This window comes from Nycticebus coucang, chromosome 4 (assembly GCF_027406575.1).
Source record: "Nycticebus coucang isolate mNycCou1 chromosome 4, mNycCou1.pri, whole genome shotgun sequence".
Taxonomy (NCBI): Eukaryota; Metazoa; Chordata; class Mammalia; order Primates; family Lorisidae; genus Nycticebus; species Nycticebus coucang.
Window position 1 is genome coordinate 18,621,030 of NC_069783.1, and position 24,449 is coordinate 18,645,478.

Sequence of the window (24,449 nt, forward strand, 5' to 3'; positions counted from 1 at the left end):
GTATTGTGAATTTGTCCTTCCAGACACAGGTCAGCCACCCTCCAGCACCTTCGTGACCCACACGCGGGCCAGTTAGGTGCCCTCAAGTCCAGCAGCCCACACCCAGCTCTCTGCCATCACACCTCTTTCTCATTTGTCTCCCTTGGGCCACCCTGAGAGCAGGGAGCAGAATACAAGTCCAGGATCTTTATTCAGGCTGTGAAAACATATCCAGACCAAAACCCCAGAGGCAAGATCGGCAAAAATGCAATTTAACACAGAAACCAGCTGCAAATTAAGAGCACAACACAATCTAAGAGAAGATGGCTGACATGTTTGAAAAATAATCTGAAAGAACTCCTAGTGGACGATCCAGGGAGCCCCCATGCCCACGCAAAATGCAAACACACACACCCAGGCCATGCTGCGGGCTGGGTCTAAAGGGGAGGAAAAATGAAATAGTGCCCATTGTTCCCCTGCCAAACGTCCCTGAGGGGAGGTGGGCAGACACCATTTGAGCCAGGTGTGCCCAAGGGACTTCAGATAACCTTTAAATACTCCCATGCTGGCTTCTTTACTGTTAGTCTCAGGCATGTAGCAAAGTCTGTTCTGGGCGCAGCCCTTTCCTGGTGGTGCCTTTGGGGTGGGGTGGAGGGCAGGGCAGCAAAGCAAGAGAAGAGGGGGATTAAGTATACACAGCACCAATACGTAGGGCAGAGCATGATTTTTTTGTTTTGTTTTGTTTTTTTTTTGAGACAGTCTCACTTTAGCCTTTAGTAGAGTGCTGTGGTGTCACAGCTCATAGCAACCTCAACCTCTTGGGTTTAAGTGATTCTCTTTCCTCAGTCTCCCAAGTACCTGGGACTACAGGTGCCCACCACAAGACCTGGCTATTTTTTTTTTTTTTTTTGTAGAGACAGAGTCTCACTGTACTGCCCTCGGGTAGAGTGCCGTGGCGTCACATGGCTCACAGCAACCTCTAACTCTTGGGCTTACACGATTCTCTTGCCTCAGCCTCCCGAGCAGCTGGGACTACAGGCATGCGCCACAATGCCTGGCTAGAGGCCTGGCTATTTTTAGAGGCGGGGTTCTCGCCCTTGCTCAGTCTGGTCTTAAACCTGTGAACTCAAGCAATCCACGGATCTTGGCCTCATAGAGTGCTAGGATTATAGGCGTGAGGCACCACCCCTGGCCCTAGGAACAAGGTTTAAGTAATTTGAATAATAGGGGCAAGCAGGCCAGGGCTTGGGGTCTTGAAACCATGTAGGTGTCATGTGGAGGGGACATTATTGATAAAAGCATTACTATTTAGGGGCTGATTCTACAACTGGGACCTCATTATCCAGCCTTGGGAACTGGTAGAAAATAGGCATTGGGTGTTTTCAGTTTGCTGAGTGAATGAATGACCTTAAGGACTTCATGCCTGCTCCAGGCCCTTCGGAGCACAATGTGGCAGAGAGGAGTACAATTCTCCACCCTCTAAAGCTTCCTGGAGCCTGCAGTCCCTGCCCTGCCAGCAGATGCAGAGGCCAGGAAGGAATGGTGCCTCCTGCTCTGTACTGCCCAAGACATGCTGGGTTCTGGAGTCAGGGGCTGACCTGCACTAGGACCATAGAGCAGGCAATCCAATAAGCCCTGCATCCCACACAAGGTGCAAGCACACACTCCCACACACAGCAGGCCATGTCATGGGTGAAAACTGAGCAGGGTGCGGCTGTCACTAGATGCCCCGGCAGCGCACAGTGCCCTGTGCTGCCTCAGCCCCCAACTCGCCCACTGCTGTGTTCCCTCATGTGCAGATGACCTTTTTAGATCTTTTGTACTGTATTTGCTAGTGAGTTTTCAGAAATCACACAACAAGCAACCAGAATAGCAAATTTGGAGTCAGCAGGGAGACCCTCCTAACCTTGAGGAAGAGACCGATGTAGGCTCCCACCCCAAGAAGGTGATAGGGCAGGACACCCCCAGGCCACGAAGAGACTCAATCACCAACACAGCAGCCATTGCCCAAAATGACAAGTACCATTTATTGTAGTTACACAAATGGGCCCAGCCAAAGGCTGTGGCGCCGTCCCACAGACCACTAGATGAGCATGGTCACAAACCCCTCCCCCACCCCCAAGCCATCTCCAGTTATACACTCCGGGCAGAAAGTCCCAGTTTTGAACACAGGGCATAGTTGCCCCCGTTTGGCAGTATGTCTCTGATCCACAGACCAGCCCACCTCTTGGAGTGGCCAACAGAGCCACTGGAACATTATCAAATTAAATAAGCAAGTGCAGGATTACCCGGGAGCCCTGGGCTGGGGGCCTCTGGTCCCAGAGGAAGTGTGCTGTCCAAAGTGTGTGTGAGGCAGGCCTCGGCTCCACATCTCCATCAGAGCCAGCAGCCTCAGGTCAAGCTGTGCTGAGCCACCCACCTTCTTTAGCCATTTAGAAGATGGGGTTTCAAGCTCAGCAACACAGAAGCTGAAATCGGGCCTTAAAGATTTGGCTGAACCTACCAACCTCCGGAAGAATTTCAGTCAAAACAAGACAAATAAACCAGAGGGACTCTGGACTCAGAATCCCTCCACCTGGGAAAAATGAAGGCACAGAGCTGCCAGCCAAGTTTCCCAATACGTTGGTGTTTGCAGAAAAGCCTGGTCACGTGTACACAAAGCACAGAGGAAAGAAGAAGAGATACAGGGCTACTTTATATTAAAGTTTATTACATTTGGAAAATCTACTGTACAGGGAAAAACCCATTGGATTAAGTAGAGTTTTGCCAAAAGCAAAAGACGATTACTCTTTGGAAAACATTCCTGATTCCAGCCGAGGGCAGGGCCACAGGAGCTAAGGGTGAACCTGGTCCTTCATGGAGGCACAAAGAGTCAGCTGTGCCCAAGACACTTCTTGTCAACTTCCAAGAGGAAGCATCCCCCAGACGGGGTGCTCAAGGCAGGAGGGGCGAGGTCTGCAAGAGAGTCTCCGGGCCACTGCTACCCATTCACTCACTCTGAGGTCCTTTCTCCATACCTCCACCATTCACTTCACATGGGCTCCTCCAATGTCACGGCAGCGCAAGCCACAGTGCGGCCATGAGCTCAATGTCACAGGCTCCACTGCTCAAAAGCAGGGGTGGCCCTATGGCAGCCAGGACTGGCCAGCCCACCAATAGGCCACCCCAAATGGGGCCACCAGACAGAGATAGTCCATACCCTGTTGCACACATGAGTGACAAACTCCAAGACAACACACAAACTAAGCCTACAATTTGGCTTCCAGATTTGGTTCTCCTAGTTTAAAAAAAAAAAAAAAAAAATCTTCTTAACCCTGATGCTGTCTCCTGACTATAGATTAGGGAAGCAAGATGGGGGATACCAAGTCAACTTACTCAACTTACCTCAGAAGTAACAAAGGTCTACTGGGGCTATGAACAAAGAAACTAGAGGGAACATGTGCAAAACCGAATTGATACCTAAATTCAACTTCCCCACGAAACAGTGTGAACTCTGAAGAAGCCTAAACTGCCCTCTCCAGCCACTCAGGGGTCAAAGACCCCCAGACTGTTGGATCTACCAGTAAGTGCTCTAGATGTATCAGCCCAAAGCCACCACCCACAGAGGGCCATCCAGATCCAACGCAGTTGGGTCCCCTTTCTCTCCAGAGCTAGGCCTGGGGAGGGGCTGCTCCACTTAGTCAGAACAGTATGACGCCAGGCACCAGCTATGGTGGAAAGATCATATGCAAGAAACCCTCTGTGCCCCAAGTCTGCAGGCAGAAGTCAGAGAAGCAGAGTGGAGCTCCCTGCGCACCCTAGGACTCCGTGGGCAGGGAACAGCCGGTGGGCCAGAGTGCTGGGAAGGTGGTGTGGCAGCAGGGGCCAGGGCCTGCAGTTCTTCACGGAAGAGAAAAGTGGGGGCCTAGTGAGTGGTGGGAGAAGGGGAGGATAGTGCCCCTGTCAGGCGTAGAACTCCTCCTGCTTGGTGGGCTTCTGGTAGGCACCGCCATTGGCTTGCTTCGGCTCCTCCAGGGAGTAGCTGCCCTCATCCTTCTTCTTCATGCGGTACAGCACGAAGCCCACCAGGCACACGGCGAAGATGAGCCCCACCAGGCCTCCAGCAATGACCCCTAGGGCGGGCAGACAGGGTGTTGCTCAGTTCGTGGCTCCTGGGGCCCTGCACAGTCCCTCCCCGCTGGGCAGCCCTAGAGGTGGCCTTGGCTGTGATCAGCTCTCAACCCCAGGGCTAAAAACAGCCCCTCCCACCTCGGAGCAGCAGCTTGTCCCCCAACCACCCACCTGAGACCCAACTCACCTCCCAGTACCTCCTTCCTGTCCAGGAGGCCCTGCGAGGCCCCCGTGGCCCCTTCATTCTCTAGGAACTGATTCCTGTTGTCAGGCTCCACCGCCTTCTCGGTCACCACAGCTGTGTTCTCTGCAGAAGTTTCAAAGGTGAAGTCCTGTGGAAGGCAGGACAGGTTAGGGGGGCCAGGCCACAGCCAGCAGCAGCATCCAGCCGCATGGCCTGTGCCTGACCACCTCTGCCACTCGCACCGAGACCCCATCTCTGGGACCCAAAGCCCAGCCCTCTTGCCACATCACAACAGACCCTGGCTGGGCCACGACAGGCATATCTCGAAAACTTGTTTGCATACAAATCACACACCTTTGTATAGAAATAAGGAGACTTATTTTAGTGTAATGTGCAAAATCCCCATGATGCTACAAGATAAAAAATAAGACTTAGTAGAATTTTCATTCTTTTAGCAGAAACTTTGAGTTAGTTTCAGAAGCCCTCTCTTTGTTGATCTTTGAGGACTCTTTTGCTCTGATCTCATGAGTGGTTTGTCCTGCTCTAGGCGAGACCCTGGGGGCAGAGGAAGGTGGGCCCCTGTGCTCACTGGGCTCAGGATGTTGGCCTTGCTGGGTGCCAGGCACTAGGGACCACCCAAAGTCTCAGGAAAGGCAGAGGCTGCTCACCTGCTCCCCTGAGCCCTCTCCTGTTGGGAACTGATTGGAAGCTCCATCCTCAGCAGCCCTCTCCGTGGCAGAAGGACCTCTGTCCTCTACACTGGGAATGTGAGGGTCCACTTGGCCAGGTCCTGCAGAAGCTGAGGTCTCATGGTGGTCAGGCTGCATGTCCCTGTGGGAGTGGGAGGTGGCAGGTGCCTGGGCTGTGGTGGCTCTGGCTGTTGTGGCCCGATGAGTGGTTGAGAACCGCGTGGTCTCCTTGGGTGGGAGGGTGGCCTCCTGCTCCTGGGCAGTGAGGCTAGGCTCTGCTTCTGCCCGGACTACTACATCTTTCTCTTCAGGCCCCACTCCAGCCAGCAGGACGGAGGTGAAGGTTGCTGTGGGCTCCGAGCCAGTGGGCTCTGGAGCTGTGGATGTGGTTGTCAGGAGCCACACGTCTTTCTCAGTGGAGGGGGTCTGCTGCGTCAAGGTGGTGTCTTGAGAAGCACCTGCAGGGCCAGTAGCAGAGTGTGCAGCTTAGGAGGAGGCCCCAGAGCACCCAAACCAGCAAGGACAGCAACCCTCCCTTCCCTGAGAAGCTGTGCCCTGGGTGGAGCTGAGGCCAAACTCGAATTGAAAACGGGCAAGGAGAGGCACCCCTTCCTGCTCCCCATGCCTGGGGCAGCCATGAGAAAGGTGCAAGGCCATGAGGGAAGGAGCTTTCCTGCAGCCATGACAGGGGTGAGGGCTGGCATCCTTCAGGGGCCGACTGCCTTACCCCAGTGCACACACCTCTCTAGCCCCTCCCTGTCCCACCTGCCCTCTCCCCAGAAAGGCTCCTGCCCCCAAGGATGGCCTCAGTGTGCCTTCCTCAGCTCTCACCCCTCTTCCAAGGTTCCCTCACAAGCCATCTCTTTTTTTTTTAATAGAGACAGAGTCTCATTTTGTCACACTCGGTAGAGTGCTGTGGCGTCATGGCTCATGCAATCTCCAGCTCTTGGGCTTAGGAAATTCTCTTGCCTCAGCCTCCCGAGTAGCTGGGACTACAAGCGCCTGCCACAATGCCCAGCTACAAGCCACCTCTTTTGACAGCCCTCCCTGACCACCCCCAGCTCAGAAATTTCTCTTGCCCATGGAAAGAGAAAATTGGGAAGGGAACATTGATGGAAAAGCTACTGCCCAGCAGGCCCTGTGCGGCTTCACAGCTCAAAACAAATTTATCAGGTCAAAGTACTATTCCCATTTCACAGATGAGAAAACAGGGGCTTCCAGAAGTCAAATAACCTTCCGAAGGTGGGTTCTAAGGTTGCCTAGAGAGTGAAGAGGGGAGCACGAGCCTGTGTGCAGCAGGATCCCCGGGGCCTCCGCTTCACCCCCCCACGTTTTCTCCGTAACAGGCTGCTCAGCACAGCACAGACCCATGCCTTTCCTCAACACCCCCCTTCAGACCCAGCTGAGCAGGGACAGGTGCTGGGGTGGAGGATGCACTCAATAAGCACCAGCACCTTTTCCACTGCCCCAGCACGGCCTGTGTAAGCCTCACCTGCGCCTGAGCCAGAAAAGTTGTCAGAGTCATCCCCAGAACCATCCTGATCCTCAGGGGGCACATTTGTGGCCATAATTTGCTGGAAAAGGATCAGAAAAAGGTGTGAGTAGAGTCCAGGCCAGAGCCCTACTGTTGCTAGGTACCCATCCCAGATAGCCACTGAGCACCTCCCAGCCTGCACAGCCCAGGTGCCGGGTAGGAAGCCCTCTCATGTGGTTCTGAGCAGCCCTTGGGCCCCCATAGCCCGGTGCTGGGTGCAGGGGTACAGGACACACAAGAGGGGACAGGGCCCTCACTGAGCTCAGTCTTTGAGGGAGCCCCAGACCTTTTGGGCAGGTGGACAGATACTAGGAGCACAGGCTGTGGGCCCTGGGGACCCCATCAGTTCACCCACCACTGAGGATCAAGTCTTGGGGGCAGGTGGCACAGAGCTCTGGAGGCCAAGATTGCTGACACTGCCCCTCTAGGGGGCTTCCAAGAGCACTAAGAACAATCCCACAATAACCTGAATCTAGAAAGGATGCCTCCAAGCGTACTAGACTCCAGGTATGGACACTGGGGACCGCTCTGCCCACACAGGGCAGCCCCAGGCCTGGCCATACAATCCTCCCCACACCTGGCCCAGTCTCCCCTCTACAGTAAGGACCGGGTTCAGAGCCTCTGGTCAGAATATTGTCTACCACAGGGTAGTCACGAGGCTCATCTGGAAGGGTCTCTGTACTGAGAAGGCTCCAGGAAACAGGCTGTGGGCTGGGAGGGGTCCTGTTTGCAAATGGCAGCTCCAGGAATGCCACCTGCCTGGCCAGCTCCAAATGGCTGATGAAAACCTATGCCCCATTCCTGAGGCAGAGACCAAGGAGACGGAATGTGCTGTGCACAGTGTGCAGAAACCCTGGGATGCAGGGAGAAAGTCGGGACCACTCTGCCCCAACCCTGGTCCCAGGACAGCAAGTGGGGAAAGAGGACCCACCTTTCACCCAGCAGCCAAGCGGCAGGAAAGGGGCATTAAGAGTTCTGTTCAGCAGCAAGGCTCTGACCCAAACAATCCCACCTGCTATGCCACCAATCCTTGGAGGGCCCTAACGTCAGGGACCAGAACAAAGAACAAATAAAGAAGCAGAACACAGATCGACACATAGGCTTTAGATACCCCTGACCAATGCCACTGACTAGTCACGTGACCCTGGGGATGACAGTAAACTTTCGGCCTCAGTCTCCTTATCTATAAGTTGAGGATAATAGCAACATCTACATTCCGAGACCGGTGCAAAAATTCCATTAAGTTACACAAGTAAAGAACCTAACAGAGCCTGGCACATAGTAAATGCCCACGAACAGAGACCATTGCTCTAATTAAGGGAGTGGGAGCTACTCAGCCTAGGGAAGAGGGACTCTGGGGCATGTGCAACCCAGATGCCAACAGCCCTGTCTAAGGAAAGGGTGGGATGGAAGAGGAGAGGGTCTGATGAGAAGAGCGGGCAGGAGGGTGCCAGCTCACCAGCAGCCTCTGCATAGACTGAGGGAAGGGCCTAAAGCTGCTGGGCTCTAAGGAAACAGGGCCACCTCAGCCCAAGAAGCCTTGCCAAGCCCTAGCCACGGGCTGGTGGGCCTCCCTCTTGAGTAGAGCAGAGAAGGGAGGGCCAGCCGCGATCTTTGGCCTCGTGAAGCACCCCTGCAATAGACTAGGAACAGATGGAGGCTGTACCTCTACAGGGGCCCAGGTCTGAGAAACACTTCAGACACGTGTAGAAACTGCAAGACTAGAAATAACATTGAACTTCCTTTGAAAGTACAAAAGCAAAACTGTTCCCTCCCTCTCTCCTCCCAAAAGTAAGGTTTTGACCCTAGAAGGGCCTCGCATGGCCCAACAATAAACGTTGCAGCCCACCATGACCCATCTAGAATAAATAGTCATAGTTTATCCCTCTCCCATATCAGAGCACATCCTACCCATACCCTCCCCTGGTGCTTCAAATACTTGTGATGCTTCCACAGAGCTTTGAAGCTGCCTCTAGCCACCTCCAAGGCTGTGCCCATCTGCAACAAAGAATGCCAGCCACCAAATAGGCACAGAGAGGTACCCCCCACCCACTCACTGAGATCATAGCTTCACCCTGGCCCAAGGTCTCTGCCTTACCCTCTCCTGCTATACGGACCCCTTTCCTTAGAGAGAAAGCTCAAGCTGGGGCTGGGAATGGGGGCTTGACCACACGAGCCTCTACTGTGTTGTAAAGAGTACTGAACTTTCCAGCAGAAGCCAGGTTCTACTGGACAGATGAGGTAAGGGAAGCTTGCAGAGAAGACGCACACTGCGTACAACCTTGAAGACACAGCCTGCTCAGACCCAGGCCAACAGCAGGGAGGCTGACCCTTCACCTACACAGAAAAGCCCAAACAGGTCAACAGTTTCCCAAGAGCGGGGCTTCTCCCTGGGCTAGGTAAGACTTGGGTCTGCCCAGTTCTTAAAAGCAATTTGTTCCCTTAGCCCCGCTTGCTTATCCCTCTGTGATCTTGTTTATACAACTCCTAAGCAAATGCTTTCTCCACTGAAACCAACTCCCTGGCCTCAAGGAACCTTTCCCCCATCTCTGGAGACTGGCTAGTGACTTCCCAAACCTCCAGCTTGGACCTTCTGTGACAGCACCTTGGATAAAGAAAATGGGAGTTTTCAGCCCCCTGGGGAGGAGGGCGCTGAGAACTCAGAAATTGCTGAGTTTGAACTTGGGTTACCAAGGAACCAAATAAGTCTAAAGTTTTTGGTGGGACTTCTGGTTTCATCTCCCAGGCCTGCTGTGGGAACAGTCTGTAGAACGCTGCCCCTCTCAGGAACAGGTGGGCTCAGTTCAGATCCCTCTTGCTACCTGGGCAGGCAGAAGACAAGCCAGCCTTTAACCTCTATAAGTCTCAGGAAAATGAGCTGTTTATGTAACAAACTGACAACCTTGTGGTAAGCACAGACCAGGTGCCCATGCATTCTGTTTGCTCAGAGCAAGGGCCACGCACCCTGCCCCTTCCTCACCCACAAGGCAGACATTGATTTGAAAGCCCAAAGCCAGAAGGTTTGACTCACCTGGAAGTTGGGGACACATGAAATCTAAGGGACAGGGAGTAAGAGGAGAATGGTTAACCCATCTACATCTTAGCCACCCTGGGCTCTTGGGCTCCAGGAGTTCTGGGGTCAGGGCTTTGGCCCAGCAGGAAGGAGATTGTGAGGCAGGGAACACTTTCCACCTATCACCCTTTGATTCTTGCACTGCCAGCAGCAGGTCATAAGGAAAAGCAAGAGTGTCTGCCTAAAGCCGGCCTAGGAGGACCCAGCCCTCCACCTTCCATCTGCTGACCTGAGGCAGTGGCCTAGCCTGACCCAGCAAGGGAGAGCTGCCCAGGGGTGAAGGCCAAGTGGGAAGCATGGGCTGCAGGGCCTCAGTGTGAAATTTTAGGGGTGCCAGTGAGGGGTCAGGGGAGGGAATGCTGCAAAACACCCACTCCCCTTCCTACCCTGCCGCCCCCCGAGTGCCCTGCTGCCCTGTGGTGTGGGTCTGGGACCACTTTCCCTCTGTGGGAAACCACACAACCTTGTTCATTGGCCCTGATTAAACACTAACTGACCAGGCAGGTCAGACCAAGGGTCTCAGGGAAAGGGCAGGTCCCATTCCTCAGCCCCTGTGCTAGGTGACCTGGGCAGCTCTCTGCCTCTCTCTGGACCTTCCCCCACCCAGAAAATGGAAGGGGCCTGGCTGGATAATTGTAAACTCTTATGGCTCTGACACTCTAGGCTGGAGGTGCAAGGTGATAAGGAGGCCACAGACCCATGCAGGGGGTGGGTGGGAGGAAGGCCCAGGAGATATCGGGGTCCCTCCTGCCCCCGGATGTGCAGGTGGTGGCGGACCCCTCATTGCTCTCCAAAGACTTATTTCCTAACTCCACAGCCTGCCAGGAAGGCTGCTGAGGTGACAGAGCTCCAGGCTGGGCCTCAAGACCCTGAACTCTCCCTGCTGGAGCCACTCCCAGGAGGGAGGAGCCCCCAGTTGCCTCCAGGCAGCATCAGCATTTCCGGGGACAGGCACCATATTTTATCAGCTCCCTGACTCTCCACCGAGAACAAGGCAAGCTGGGACCTGCTGGGGGCAAGACAGGCAGGGAGTGACAGCCAGCCCAGGGTGGGAGGGGACAGAGCAGGCAGGCCAGGAGGTTCCTGTGGCCTTCAGCCCTGAGGGCACTGCCAGGCTCCCCACCACACAGCACCCCCTACACATCTCTTGGTAGTTCCCACCCTGACACCTCACTGCAGAGGTGGAGGGCTGGGGAGTGGGGGTTCCAGTGCAGGGGCTCAGCTTGAGGGAAAGACATTTTTCAGTAGCATTTTCCATTTAGTGCAATGTCAGGGCTTCCCAGATGGGAAATCCAGATCAAAGTCACAGCACAAGCCTTTTAGCCCTCCCCCTGCCTGCTTGTAGTACCCAGGGGCCAGGGGTCTTTGTTGAGAGAGGGGGATCTTAGCAGTGCAGTGCCAGCCCCGATGAGCAAGCCAGGTCAGTGTTTCCACCAGCACCCCCAAGCCTATTCCCCTCACAGATCTGGCGCCTGGCTCGGTGGCCCACGTGCCAGGACTAGTCTCAGAACAGGCTCAGCGCAGGGCTGGGTGTGGAGCTTCGGAGCTGGAAGACCAGTTCCTCTGCTTTTCCCCACCTGTCAGAACCTGGGCTGGGCTGGGCCAGGAAGGGCAAGACTGCTCCAGCATTGAGCAAGGCCGCCCAGCCCAGGCAGTGCCAGCCTCAGTGCCTGCTGCTGTTCTGGGAGCCAGCAGGGGTCTGTCCCCCAAGGCTCGTCACATGCTCCTTCCTCAAGGACCCACAGCACCAGCCACCACAGGATGGCCAAAGGAAATGATCAGACCCAGGATGGGGAAACCCTGGTTACAGCCTGGGCTCTGTTCCCAAATTACTGGAAAAGACCGTGCTTCAGGTTATCTATACAATGAGGATTTGGCAAAAATAGTGGCAAGAGGGCTCCTAGGCCCAAGTCTGTGGCTTCTATTCTCTGCATGCTCTCTGGCTGGGGAGTCAAGGTTCACCCTCCAGGGACAGCCAGACGCAGTAGCCACAGCAAGCTGCCCAATTGAGGGGTGAGTTGGGCAACATGGGACTCAGCAGTGGGCAGACCTGTGAGTGGGGAGACAGGGACACCTGTTCACACAGACTTGCTATCATCATTGCCAGCTTCCCAAGGGAATTGTGGCTTAGGCAGGACACCACGGATATCCCAAATCAAGGTGACTCTGGAAAAGAGGGGGCAGCCAAGGCCTCCAGAGCACTTCCCTTCCCCCAGCCTTAGCTGCTCTCAGAAGGCTCCTCCAGTCCCCTGCTAGTCCCCAGTCCTAGGGCCAGGTCCGAGGTCCCCTAAAACTGCAGTCCTACAGGTTTGGGGGCCCGACACCTTTGGCATGTGTCCTCCTCCTGCACTGGCTAAATAAAGCGGCCCCAAGTTTCACAGAGGCAGAAACTGTAGCTTTTGACACACCTGCAGCCAGCCAGGGCTCCAGCTGTGTCTAGGAGGGGAGGAGGAACATGCCCCAAGTTTATCACCAAAATCTCTCCCATCAATGTCCCTGTCATTGCATAATATCCCCTTGAAAACAAAAATGCTTCTTGGAGGGCAAAGGGGTACTAGTCACTCGCAGTATACAAAAGTCAGTTCGGGGGGGGAGGGGCTATTTCTGGAACTGGGGCACGGAGAGTGGGTAGGAGCTACAGAAGAGGAGAAAGGAGGATAAAAGGAAAGGAAGGCTGAAAGATGCCAAGAGCAAAGTTTTTAACCTTTGTCAGAATATGGATATGGGAAATACCATACCCAAGAAAGGAAGACTAAATTCCCTTTGTTCCTCCTTTGAGCCACAGAGGAACATGGCTTCTCTTCCCACGTACAGAAGAACAATGGGCTAGCCTAGGAACCTGCCTCTCAGAAGTACAATTCAGACTGAGTGGACACTGAGGTGGCTGAGAAGCCTGGACAGAGACACAGGAAGGGCAGAATATCCTTGAAGAGGTCCCAGGGGGCTCCTAAAAGAGGGTGGGGCTGGTACCTTCTGGCTTAGATGATGCAAGACAGAATTTTCTGTAAAGGCCGTGTCTGAAGAGGCTGGACCACTCCTTAAGATTACTGGTGAGCCCCAGCTCAAGCGGCCTGCCCTCCTGACCAGATGGGAGATTTGAACAGCCTTAAATGCAAAGCACAGAGCTCCTGGGCCCTCACAGCCTCTTCTGGTGCTGAAGTAACTGAAGGGGAGACTATATATGCAGTCTCAGTGGTAAGGGGCTCAGGGAAGGGAAGTGGCCAGAACACCTTACCTAAGGCTCAGGGACAGTCAGGGATGGGAGAAAAATCTAAGCTTCTGGCTGAGCTGGAGGTTCTCCAAGAATATAAACACCTGAATTGGGCCTTCAAAGGTAGTAATAATCTCAGCTGGTATTTCCTGAGTACTATGTGGCAGGTACTAATCTAAGCACTTTCCTTGAATTAATTTGATCTTCACAACCACCTTAGATTCTGGTACCATGTCCATCTTACAGATGAGGAAACTGAAGCAAAGAGAGACTGTCACCTGACCAACGGCACAAGGCACTGAAGTAGAGGCCAGCAGGTGTGCTGTGAACCACGCATCTCGGCACAGCCAACAGGCAGAATAAAACAGCCATCACATCCACTGGAGGGAGCACAGGATAGGACCCATCCCACACCCCGCAGCCTAGTCCAGCATGGTCGGCCTCCACGGAGAACCCAGCTTCTTCTCTAGGACAAGCTTCAGCCAGAAATTTGGGGCCCAGGCAACATGGGTTGCCCTGGTGCCTGCTAGCCCAGCCCATACCTCCCTAGGTCAGGAGGCAGCCTCTGGCAGAGGCTCAGGCAGAGGAGAGCAAAGTCTGGCCTGCCAGGGAAGGCTCAGGTTTCTGAGAAGGGGCAAAAGCCATGTTTGCAGACCGTGTTATGTCATGACTGCTGGGATCAGAGCAGCAGGCCGTCACACTGTGACTATATGCCCACTGGGTCAGGCTGCACCCCTGCCCAGTCACGGCCACAGGGGCACCTCCAGGGGCTCCCCATGGCAGCTCAGCTTTAGCCCTTGCGCAGATGTGCTCCTCTTTGCTCCAGGCAAGGAAGGGGCCCCCAGTCATATCACACATGTTACTTACCTGACTCCTTCCCAAAGCCCTGAGGCAGGATGAGAGAAACTCCATTTATAAATGAGGAAAATGAGGCTTAGAGGGAGGGGAAGAATCATGCCCAAGACTACACAGGAAGGAAGTGACAAAGCTGGGATGTGATCCAGGTGGGCCAGACTCAGTGTCCTTTGCCCTTCCCAGCCGCCACACAACAACTTTCTGCTCTAGCCTGAGGTGGGACTAACCACCACAAAGTAGCCAGTTAGTTCTGGGTCCTACCTCCCCTGCACACCCCATGGCTTCAGGACCCCAGACTGGGTCCCTCAAGGCAGGCAGACCCAGGCATTCAGCTTCAGATGGCCATGCCCACTGCACGCCAGCTCCCAGACAGGATCTGTAAGAATGACTCTCCTCCAGGATACCTAGGTCACTGCTACAGATTCACCCACAGAGCTCAGGGGCCACTTTGCTGGATTTGACAACAACCAGGTCTGGCCCCAGGGAGAACTCCACCTGTGCTCAGTCCCCAGCTCCATGTCCCCTTCAGAACACCTGTTGGGGGTGGGGCAGGCTACCCCAAATCCTCCCTCAGGCCCTATCCTGGCAAAGATACAATCACCATAACAGCAGCATTGCACCACCTGTTTTTTTCTGGGAAAAGCTGGAGTGACATAAGCTTCCACGACGGTCCAGAGGTTCCCAAAACACCGCACAGCCTAGGGCCCTGCAAGCTCAAACCTGACCACTATGTCTGTCCAGAACAGGATACAGGACCTCCAAGGCCCCAGAAAATTTCCTGGAGGTAGGGATGCTAGGGGACTGAGGAGGAGGAAAGCCAATGTCACTCTGTGCCTCAGCCATGGGACTGACACAATCTCATCCCCGACTAGGGAGGGCCACTGGATCATCAGCAGCCAACCCTGGTGTCAGTCCCATGGGCAGCAAGGCCAGAGCCCAAGTCCTGAAGGGCTTTCTGGATGTCAGATGCCTCGAGTGGGCAAAAGCTCCTCAGTCCTCCAGAAGTTCCTTCCCACCTCTCACCCTGGGAGATATGCAACTCTCCTCCCCCACCAGGCCAGGCACCAGAATTATGTCTCTCAGCCCTCTGAGTTGCACAGAACACATCCAAAGAGCCAGTGTGGTCACACACAGCACTGCATAGCCCAGCCCCACATGGGAAAGACTGAATTTGGGCTAAAGTCATGATAGTGGGATAGCCGGTCCTTTCGACATCTCTAGAGATGAGTGGTGCCCAAAAGTGGTCCCTGAGCAGGACTAGTGGCTTCTGCAGCTCCTATTGCCCACCCAAGAAGACCCTCTACCCTAACCCTGCCTATAGCCAGGAAGCAGCCCTACATGTTTGGAGCTTCCAAAAATGTCCCATCTTACAGCCGAAGCTCTTACTTTAAAACTGCTGTATTGAAGGTCCCTGGGACAAAACCCTTCCTCTGACTGGGGAATGTCTGTCATCGTCACTGCCCCTCTGGCCGATCTGCAGAGCCCAGTCCTCCTGTCTGGTTCCAGTAACGGCCACCCTCTTTTTCATGTGTACCCTGGACTAGACATGGATCCCTTCCTGCTGAGCAGGGCTGTGCACACAGCAAGTGCTCAGGTTTGGGTTTTAAATCTGGTCAAGCCAGGCAGGGCTCACAAAGCCCTCAATGCTTGAGGCAGAATCCTCGTGGGGTAGCAGGAGCCCTGCAGGTACCCACCAGTCATAACACATAGCCACGACAGGCCACACACACCCAAAAGCATGAGCTCACTTCTGCTTCCCGCCCCCTCCCCCCATTTCACAGATGGGCTCACTGAGGCCAAGAGACACCCCCGAACAAAGCCATTCAAAGTAAAGAGGCAGGACCAGGGCTGGAAGCCAGATCCCCGAGCCTGTGCCTTACTGTACTCCCACCTCATGCTGGCACACAGTGGGTTCACAGTGGGTCATGGCTGGTTGGGCAGGTCCCCAGGGAGGACCTGTGGGCCTGGCACCATGACTCAGCTGGTGAGTGGGCCAATGACCACGCCCACCTCCCCACTGCCCCAACCTGCCTGACACAGCTTTCATTCCTATTCAGGAGCAGGCCTCAGGGGCAGGTGCCAGGATGCCCCATGTGCACAGAGAACATCACCTGGCCCCCACCCCCAGCCCTGCCTTGCCCAGGAGCCTCCATCTACCCTGCCTCCCACACTAGGCTCAAAGGATCCTGCCCTGCCCTGCCCTCCACCGATATGCCATCCCACAGATGACCCTCAGGCAGCTAGTTCTCCCTGAGTCCCCAGAGGAATAATGGCAGAAGACCATGAAGCCCAGACAAGTCTTTCAGTTCACCTTCACCTTTCCTACGACAAAGTCTCTGCAATTGCATGGCTCTGAGAACTGAGGAAGGGAAGGAGACCTTTTGAGCAGATGGGCAACCTAGGAGGCAACGGGCTGGCCAGGTCACACAGGGCTGGGAGCTAAGCTGAGAGTAGGAAAGACAGGTGTCCTGGCTGCCCTTCTCTGCAGGAATAACTTCTGCAGACTTCTATAGCCAGGGGGTGTCAGAGCTGCAATTACAAAGGGAAAAGACCACCATGGAGGGAGACAGAGAGGAAGGAGCATCCTGGCTTATGAGGAAGGTGTGGCCAAATGGTGACCAGTTTTCCCCAAAACTGGGACTACAGCCTAACAACAGGAATGCCCAGCGAACAAACGAGTCAAGACTGTATCTGGAGCCTGTGGCAGGGACCCACCCCACACTCCACATCCAACAGGTGTGGACACATGCACACATGCACACAGGGCCTCTCGTGGGGCTTCAATCCTTAGGTGACCACTGGGCAGAGTTGTTCCCAGAGCTGAGCCAGAGTAGGTTCATCCTCTACGTATAATTAGGCAACCCACAAAGCCATTAATGTCAGGAGGTTAGAGACCCTTAAGGGGCTCCCACAGGGCCCAGGGGTAGGAAAGGGAAACATCTAGAAGCCTCTGTCTGACTGAGTACACAAATCAACAAGAAAGGCCACCAGGCAGGTGGGAGGGAGGCAGGTCTGGCCACCACCCTTCCCAGCTCCTGACTTGAGCCCTAAGCCTCAAAATTTCCTGCTGCAGGCTTCCCTTGCTCTGTAAGTTCCCTTCCACTCTCACAGCCCCACCGAACATGCTCGGTATGACAGATATGACAGACAGCAGGACACTTTCCAGAGGACACTCAGAACTCTGCCTCCTCTGGGCTCCTATAGTACTGACCCAGCTCAGGCCTGGGAACACCAGGGCTCTTCTCATGCTGCCTGTCCACACAAACCTAAGCTTCTCCAGGCAGGCAGTCACAATAACATCGCACAGATAAAGCTGGTCTTTGGGGAAAGCCATGGAGGGGCTCCCCATGTCCACCTGCACCTGGAAACTGCATAGTTGCTACCGCAGCCCCAAGCCCAGGGTCTTGCCTCTGCAGCCTCACGTCCACAGCCTGTCCCCTGGATATAAACACGCCTGTCTTCCCCTGGGTGCTCATGTCCCACTCAAAGTTAGGTTCCAGAATGTATGCTCCCACCCTAAACCCAACCTCTGCTAGAACAGCTGAGAAGAAACCGACATGGTACTGACTGTGTTCCAGTGTACAGGATCTTGGCACCAAAAGCCCTCTTTCCACAGATTCCTTTCAACCTATTCCTTCTCTCTGGTCACAGGCAGGGCCTCAAGAGGCACTTTCTATCCAATACTCCATAATTGGCTGGTGAAAAGAAGATGGCAATGAGGCAACAGTTTGAAACTAAAAATCATTTAGTGTCCAATTCCTATCCCTTCAGCAGAACCTGGCATTCACCGGGTGAACCTAGCGAGGAGCCAGCCATCCTAGGTTCTGGCTGCCCAACTTGTACCATAGTACCCGCTTCCCAGGCTTAAAAATAATCTAATAATTCCACAAATGTTTCCCCAGTGTATGCTGGTGCTACTAGGGCTCCAGCTTAAGGGCACCATCCAAACAGGCCACCCCACACCCAGCCAAAGACCTATGGGTGGTGTCTGGGCTACAGCCCACACATTTCCCACCCTGCCCTCCTGAGTCTCACTAGGCTTCCCATAAGCTCTTAGCTGTCCCTGAGCAGCCATCAGTTGAACTCAACATAAATGCAAAATGTTGCCCAATGCTCAGGGTTTGCACCGTTCAGGCCAGCTAAGCCCAGCCCAATGCCCTCCCATCCAAAATGCTTACATCTACACGACAAACCAGGTAGGCCTCATGGGGTTCAGCCAGCCCCCAAGATCCAGGCTTCTCAGGGGAGACTTGATGTGTTCACGCCTTCACACAGGCACACACACAAATCCTGGTTCTGCCCCTGCTGTCCCTTTGGGGCGGGGGGAGCCTCACCTCTGTAGGCCTTAGCTTCTTCATCTATAAGAAGGGGCGATAATATTATATATTGTAAAGGGATAAATATTAAATAAGAATGTAGAAAAGTACTAAGCACTGGGCTCCCTTAATTATATCGATAGCTAACTTTCCTCAGGCACTTTCATCACAAAGTACTTTCACACATCCATTGTGAAATGAATACGCCAATGACAGAATGAGGACAGGGAGAACAGGTATTATGGTGTCCGCTTTACAGATGAGGCCAACAAGCCTTAGAAGGACAGTGACTCACCCCCGATTACGCAGTGAATCAGTGGCAGAGTTGAGAAGCAGTCCTGCGGCTCTACTTAATGCAAAACTGTCTCAGTCCCACCAAACAGTCCGGGCGCAGATTATAGAGAAACACGAACTAAGATCCACATAAAACATTTGTGAAGACAGAAAAGACAGGACCAAAGTGGAGAGTAACAGTCCAGGCTATAGAACAATGGCTCTTGCCTGGATGGTCTAAGCTACCTGTCACCGCCAAGTCATTTAAAAATCAAACCAGGGTAAAGAACTTGGGACATGGGTGTCTTCAGGTACTTCCCCCCCCCCCAAGAGATTACTCATCTCTTCAGTGAGAGAGGCCTCTAAATGCGTCACCTTGCCAGCATCTCCTTGTTTCTCTAGGTGGAGGCAGGGAGGCAGAGGGGCACAATAAACCTTCAGATCCCAGCTGAGGCCCACACGCAACACAAAATCCGTTGCAGATTATGAACCTTACTCACAGGCAAGTCTTACTCAGATCCTAAAACTCTTGGTTCAGAAATAATTGTAACCAATCTGATCAGTTTCTTAGTACTGCTGGAGAAAAGGAACAAATTACAACTGAACAGAAAAACTGCTTGCTACCCCCAGGCAAACAAATGTCACTTCTGGCTGCTCTCAGAGGGATGGACAAAGGAAAAAGAACAGTCCAGACATTCAAAACAGAGCAACCTGGGGGCACCTGGCATAGGGGCATAGTGCTCCTGTAAACCCAAGAGGCAATGCCCTGACCGAGCACAACTGTAAGGACAATGATCCTGGCATCCAGAGGAGATTAAAGCATGCCAAGCATTTTGTTGTTGATAAAGGAAGGGGTATAAATATTTCAGTGAGTCCTGCTGAAAGTAAGAGTACTTTTGAGGGTAATAAGGATTCTTTGCACACCAAAAAAACCTGCATACTAAGGACACCTCATTCCCAAGGGATTTCAAGAATCCAAAATTCTGCAGCAACAGAAAAGATTCCTATATAAAATGCTGCAGAAGTCAAAACTTTTCATCAATTCTTTCCAGGCCCTTCTCCTTCCTAACCCTTCTCCCCACCAATCCGTGCTAATGAGGTTTTGTTGGACCCCATCCTGAGCCACAGGTAGAGACTTAAACCAGCTCCACCCTCCCCGGGGAGCTGAAGCCAGGGGTGACATCACTTCTAGAAGGCTCCGAGGCCGAGGGGAGGCAGCCAGTGCCTCCCCTTCTACCTCCACCCACTCTGCCAGTACATGGGGAAATGTCTCCACTAGCCCCCATAATTAAGGCAAAAGGGATTTTATGCCTTGCAAGAAAGAGACAGAGAGAAAAACAGCAAATAACTATTCCAGAGCAAGTAATTTTTCCTACATGGCAGAAACAAAAGACCACAGGAAACACAGATATACACACACAAACAGAGAAACCTTTTCAGACAAACCTGTTTTTGTCTCTTGGGAGTGGTTTTGAGCAAGCTCCTGCCCTAGCAGCCTCCCTAGCCCGTTCAGAGTCAGGCACTCAGGAGTCACTCCCTATCTCGCTGGTCCCCAGAGGGATTCTGACCTGCTTCCCACTGGGGCCAAGGCAAACCTTTGGACAGGGCCAGATCTCTGCTACTCATGGGCACCTTCTCCTATTTTAATCAAATCCCAACTGCCTTATTCTTCTAGGGAAGGGGTAACGAAGAGCTCTTTAGGACATATAATGCACCCCTCCCCCTTATGCAAACAGGGGCATTCACTATAAGAGGGAGACAAGGCAGGCCTGGGAAACAGCAACAAACTAAACTTTACAAAATAAGAAAAAGAAAAAAGAATGCCCAAGCTCCAAGCCAGAGTCTGACTCCAAAGCTCAAGTCGATGCTTTCAGGATGAGCTGGAGCACCCCCTCTTCTAGGAAGCTTCTCCCCTGCACTCTGGACCTTCCCTGAGACCTCCCTCCCTCCTTCCTTTCCCCTTGGAGATTCTCTTGCCTCCTAAGCCCTATGTCTCCATAAAGTGTCAACATTTCTGGGCAAGAAATAATGCCTTGTATTGCAGCCTCTGACCCTATCCAGCCCACAGAAACTAAAACTCTGACCTCACAGGAATGTCTGCCTCACACAAGGCAGGCAAAGGAACCACCAGTCCCTGATTCCCGCAGGAAATAAGTGGAATGCCCCACCCTGGCATCCCCTGCTCAGGCCCCTCTCAGGCCTGGAGCGAACAGAGCAGGGAGGTGATGCCAGGCAGGGCAGGATGGTAAGCCAAGCAGCTAGCTCCACTGTCTCCTCCAGAGTCGTAACTGCAATTCCAGGCACAATCTGAGTTCCATAGAAACCACAGCCCTAAAGAGCAACTTCTTGGACTTGAACGCCAGGAGTGCACTAGACACCCAGCTCAGAAATCACATCCCTCCCAGGGGCACTCCAGATGCACCGCCTGCAAGGTCCAACTCGCTAGCAAGGCAATAGGCAGCAAGGACCTCTCCTGGTCTTCCAATGTGTGAAAGCTCAGGTTACCTGGTAAGCAAGGAAGGCAGTTTACATATCAGTCTCAAAAACAACAGTACCTAACTCCTCTCATGTGAGCCAAAGACCCCAAAGCTAGCTACTATTACAGAGGGCATCACTCGCAGCGGGTCACTCGTCCAGATGTCACCCCCACCCCGCGGCAGAACTCCTTCTCTGCCCTCACGCCTCCTTTTGCCAGAGCTGGGGAAGTCTAGCTGTCCAGATGTGGTGGCGAGAGACCGCCACTTCCGGAAGGGGAAGCGCCCCTGGCTGCGTACCTCCCCTCCGCATCCCCAGAGATGGCCGAGCCATCCCGCCAGGAGGACCGCCGGGTGCGGGAGATGGGGGGTGGACGTGGGCACCCAGGGGCCGGCGCTGACACCTGGCGGTGGCCCAGCCCCCAGACCGCGCTGGGGCCCGGCGCTGCGGGGCGGTTCCCAGGAAAGGGTTACAGGGGCCGAGAACAAAGCGCCCCCATTGGGGAAGGCGGGCTAGTGGACCGCGGCTGGCGCGGGAGATCCACTTTCTGGGACCCTCAGGCCTCTCTTTGTCGGCCACATCCCATTTTAAAGGGGACTGACCCCCGCCAAAGGTGGATGCTGCATGCCACCCAAAGACCTTCCCCCTCCTCGAGCTCCACATTTGTCCTTCCTTTCTCCCTAGCACTCCAGGGCGGGCCAAGGGACCCGCCTTCCCTCCTTGCGGCTTCAGCACAAAGCCGAGCCGGAGATGCGGAGGCCATGCCCGGGTCCACTGGTGTGGAAGGCGCCCGCGCGCCTCAGCCATGCTCGGCAGCGGAGCGCGCCCTCCCGAGCCAGTTCAACTTCAGCAACCCACAAGTTGGGCTCCTCCAGGTCTCTAGCATTCCCAGGCCAACTTCCCGGAACCTCCCGCTGCCAGCTCGGCCTGGATCACCTCCACCAGCCAAGCAAAAGCCCGAGGGCCCCGCAGCCGTCCGCCCGCATACCCCACGCAGCAGTGGCCCGGCTCCCCTGGCCAACGCGCACGCCCGCTCCCGCGCCGGATCCACAGCGCCCAAACTTGCCTCCGCGTGAGGGGCGGGCGCCGGGCTAGGCGGCGCTTGGGGCGCAAGCCCATGGGTCTGGTTTGAATTAGGTCTGCGGGAGGGGCGCTGTGGCCACGGTCACTGTATCTCCTGGGTCACCCGCGGGAGTCCAGCGGCCGCCGTGGCCCGGGCGAGGGGGGGGTGGGAGCTGGGGACCCTCGGCGCCGCTGCAGGCTGGCGGGCTCCGACAAATGTGGAGACGTTTTACAAAATTGAGCGCTGGGCCCCGGTGCAGGCTCTGCTCGGCGGGATGCCTTAGCCCCCGACCCAGAGCTGCGGGATCGGTGTAGCACCCACCGACGGCAGAAGGAATTCGGGTAGAGCCCTCGTTTCGGGGCTCACGGTCCCTGGCCCTCTAGGCTAGCGCGGGAAGAAGGGAAGTCCCCACTTCCCCTCCCCCTCCACGTGCCGCTGCCGGCAGCGGCTGGCGGCTAGCCCCGGCTTCCCGCTGCCTCCTAGCCGGCGGGGGCCGCACTCACCGGGAGGGCCGGCTGCAGGAGCAGCGCCAGCGCGCAAAGCCAGAGCCAGAGCGCCGCGCGCCTCATGCTGCCTGGACCGTCGGCTGGAGCTCGGCGGGCTGCGCTGGTCGGGGCTAAGGGCCGGCTCCGCCGGTCGCTCGGCGCGATGCTACCTCGGGCGCCTGCCCAGCGCTCTGCTGTCCTAAGCGAGGGCTTTGGAGTGCCCCGCTGGAGTCCGCTCTCTACTACCAGATTCCTCTGCGCTCGGATCGGATCAGGCCCGCACCTCTCCAGCCGAGCTCCGCCTTATAATAAACCCACAGGCCCTTAGCAGTTGCAAAAACTAGCCCCCCACCCCCAGCTCCGCCAGGTCTCCGGGCCAGCCCCAGTCCCCACCCCCAGAACCCCGCCCGCCGAGCCTCCGAGAGCGGCCCGGCCCCTTGGAACGCCCCACCCCGGACAAGCCCCGCCCAGGCCCGCCCCCTGGAGTCCGAACCGGTGGGGCTCCAGCAAGGCAGCGGCTGAACTTCGCCTGCTTTCAGAGCGGGGGTTCCCGCAAACTGTGGTTCCCGGCGTTTAAGTTCGGCTGCACCGGGGTGGTGAGGCGGGGTGCACCCACTTGCTCTCAGGCTCAGAGTACCGGGGCGCTGCCCAGGAGAGGGGCAGGAGTGGGAGTTGGTCCTCTGGGCGCGAGTCTGCAGCGCCCTCTGGACGTGAACCCGGAGCGCGCTCGCAGGTTGGGATCGCTTTTCCCAGCTGTTTGGGGTCTCGCGGCAACCGAGGCTGAAACGGATGGACCCCCAACACTCCCTGTCTCTCCCTCGGCCGCGGATGGGATTCTTATGTACGCTTGCGTCCTCCTAGTCCTCCACAAGGTGCTGGGAACTTGGAGCCTTACTTTAGAAGGTCACACTGGGGAAGAGCTGTTAAAGAAAAAGAATTCTCAGCGTCTTTCTATAGAAGACAATGCCCTCTCTCTTCATACTCGGAGCTAAAAGTTGAAATAAATAACCGCTTTGTTCCGGGTGACCTCAGGCATGCTGATCTGAGAAGCCCCAGTTGAGCTCCTGTTTCTTCAAGGTTCCCTGCCAGGCCCATCAGACACCTCAGTCCAGCTAGGCTCTTGAAGGTCTGCAGGTGTGAGGGGAATGGCCATGAGAGCAAGGGGGAAGAACTGGACGGGCCCTACCCACATTCTGATAGACAGGAGAGATAGTGCCAAGGGACCTTCGTACCTGGACCTAGAGACCAAAGATGGTGTCTGCCTTACCCACCTTCCTCAGGCAGAGAACCAGAACTGAGTTGGCTGAACTGGGAATCAAGGACTCCTAAGACTTCCTGGCCTCCCAGGAAGTTTTCAGTATTTTTCTTTAAGAGGACTAAATCTTCTGAGTCATGCAGGAAGGAACAATTGACACGGGCCCCTGGGTTCTCCTGCACACAGGAAGCAGGTTTCAAGTTTTCCTGGAGGGAAAGCAGCCTCCCTGCTGTCCCCATCTCAGCCACACTCCTCATCAGAGCACTAGAGGAGGAGGGAGGTGTCTCAGCCCTGCTCTTGAACACCTGTTCAGCCTCTGCAGGAGTTCAAGGAGTCCTGGGAGGAGTTGGCTCCGCAGGGCTGCTGAAGAGCAGCTCTTCTGTTCTTCCAGCCCAATATGGTATGAAAACAGTCCATGTGGAATCTTACTGCTCAAAACAGAAAATTGAGGTCAAGAAGGGTTTGATGTGGTCTTTTCATTCATATTTTTAAAATCACCATTTCAAACTACCCTTACCCCAGATCAATGTGTCTTCTTTGGGGCAGACTAGGAAGAGGAGGGGCCCAAGAAGTCATGTACACAGAGAAGAGAAGTGGAAGGTCCAGGTGTGCCTGCCTTGCTTTTACCCAAATGCTGCAAGAGAATCTCTTCCTCCCAGAACCCATAGTGCTCAGGAACCTGTGCCCCTCAGATTTCCTGCAGCACATGTGCTCTGGTATTACATTTCCTGTCTATGCCCATCACCCCTTCCTTAGGGCCCCAGAGACCTTCTTATGGTCTAGCAACTAAAAGGGTTAACATATGGATCAGCAGGAGTCTTCTAGCCTCCTATCTGGGGACACAAGAGCAAGGCCTCTGTCCTGTTTGTGTTAGTACCATGGGCAATTAAATATTTTTTTCTTTTAGATGCTATAAAGGCTGAATTGAGGCAATTAAATATTTTCAA

At 54.7% G+C, this 24,449-nt stretch overlaps 1 protein-coding gene across 2 annotated transcripts; it reads right to left on the reverse strand.

Annotated features, from left to right (window-relative positions):
- Positions 1 to 2,669: 2,669 nt before the first annotated feature.
- SDC1 (syndecan 1) lies at positions 2,670 to 23,351 on the reverse strand. 2 transcript variants are annotated; one of them, XM_053588898.1, is made up of 6 exons: positions 22,741 to 23,093; positions 22,266 to 22,549; positions 6,455 to 6,536; positions 4,942 to 5,420; positions 4,277 to 4,421; positions 2,670 to 4,091 (listed from the first exon to the last, which is right to left on the reverse strand). In XM_053588898.1, exons 2-6 carry the CDS (start codon positions 22,329 to 22,331, stop codon positions 3,922 to 3,924), a joined length of 942 nt encoding a protein of 313 aa, XP_053444873.1. In that variant the 5' UTR covers positions 22,332 to 22,549; positions 22,741 to 23,093; the 3' UTR covers positions 2,670 to 3,921. The 2 variants fall into 2 exon arrangements, with proteins under 2 accessions (XP_053444873.1, XP_053444874.1); XM_053588899.1 differs by lacking the exon at positions 22,266 to 22,549 and having other exon boundaries at positions 22,741 to 23,351.
- Between the last annotated feature and the right edge of the window lie 1,098 nt (positions 23,352 to 24,449).

What these genes read in the sequence shown, in the direction of transcription:
- SDC1 (XM_053588898.1), bottom strand. Translation starts at nt 22,331, where the DNA reads ATGAGGCGCGCGGCGCTCTGGCTCTGGCTTTGCGCGCTGGCGCTGCTC. An exon ending in TCCTGCAGCCGGCCCTCCCG is followed by an intron (nt 6,537 to 22,265) that starts GTGAGTGCGGCC and finishes ATCCTTTTCCAG; the next exon opens with CAAATTATGGCCACAAATGT. An exon ending in CAGGAAGGAGGTACTGGGAG is followed by an intron (nt 4,092 to 4,276) that starts GTGAGTTGGGTC and finishes TGCCCGCCCTAG; the next exon opens with GGGTCATTGCTGGAGGCCTG.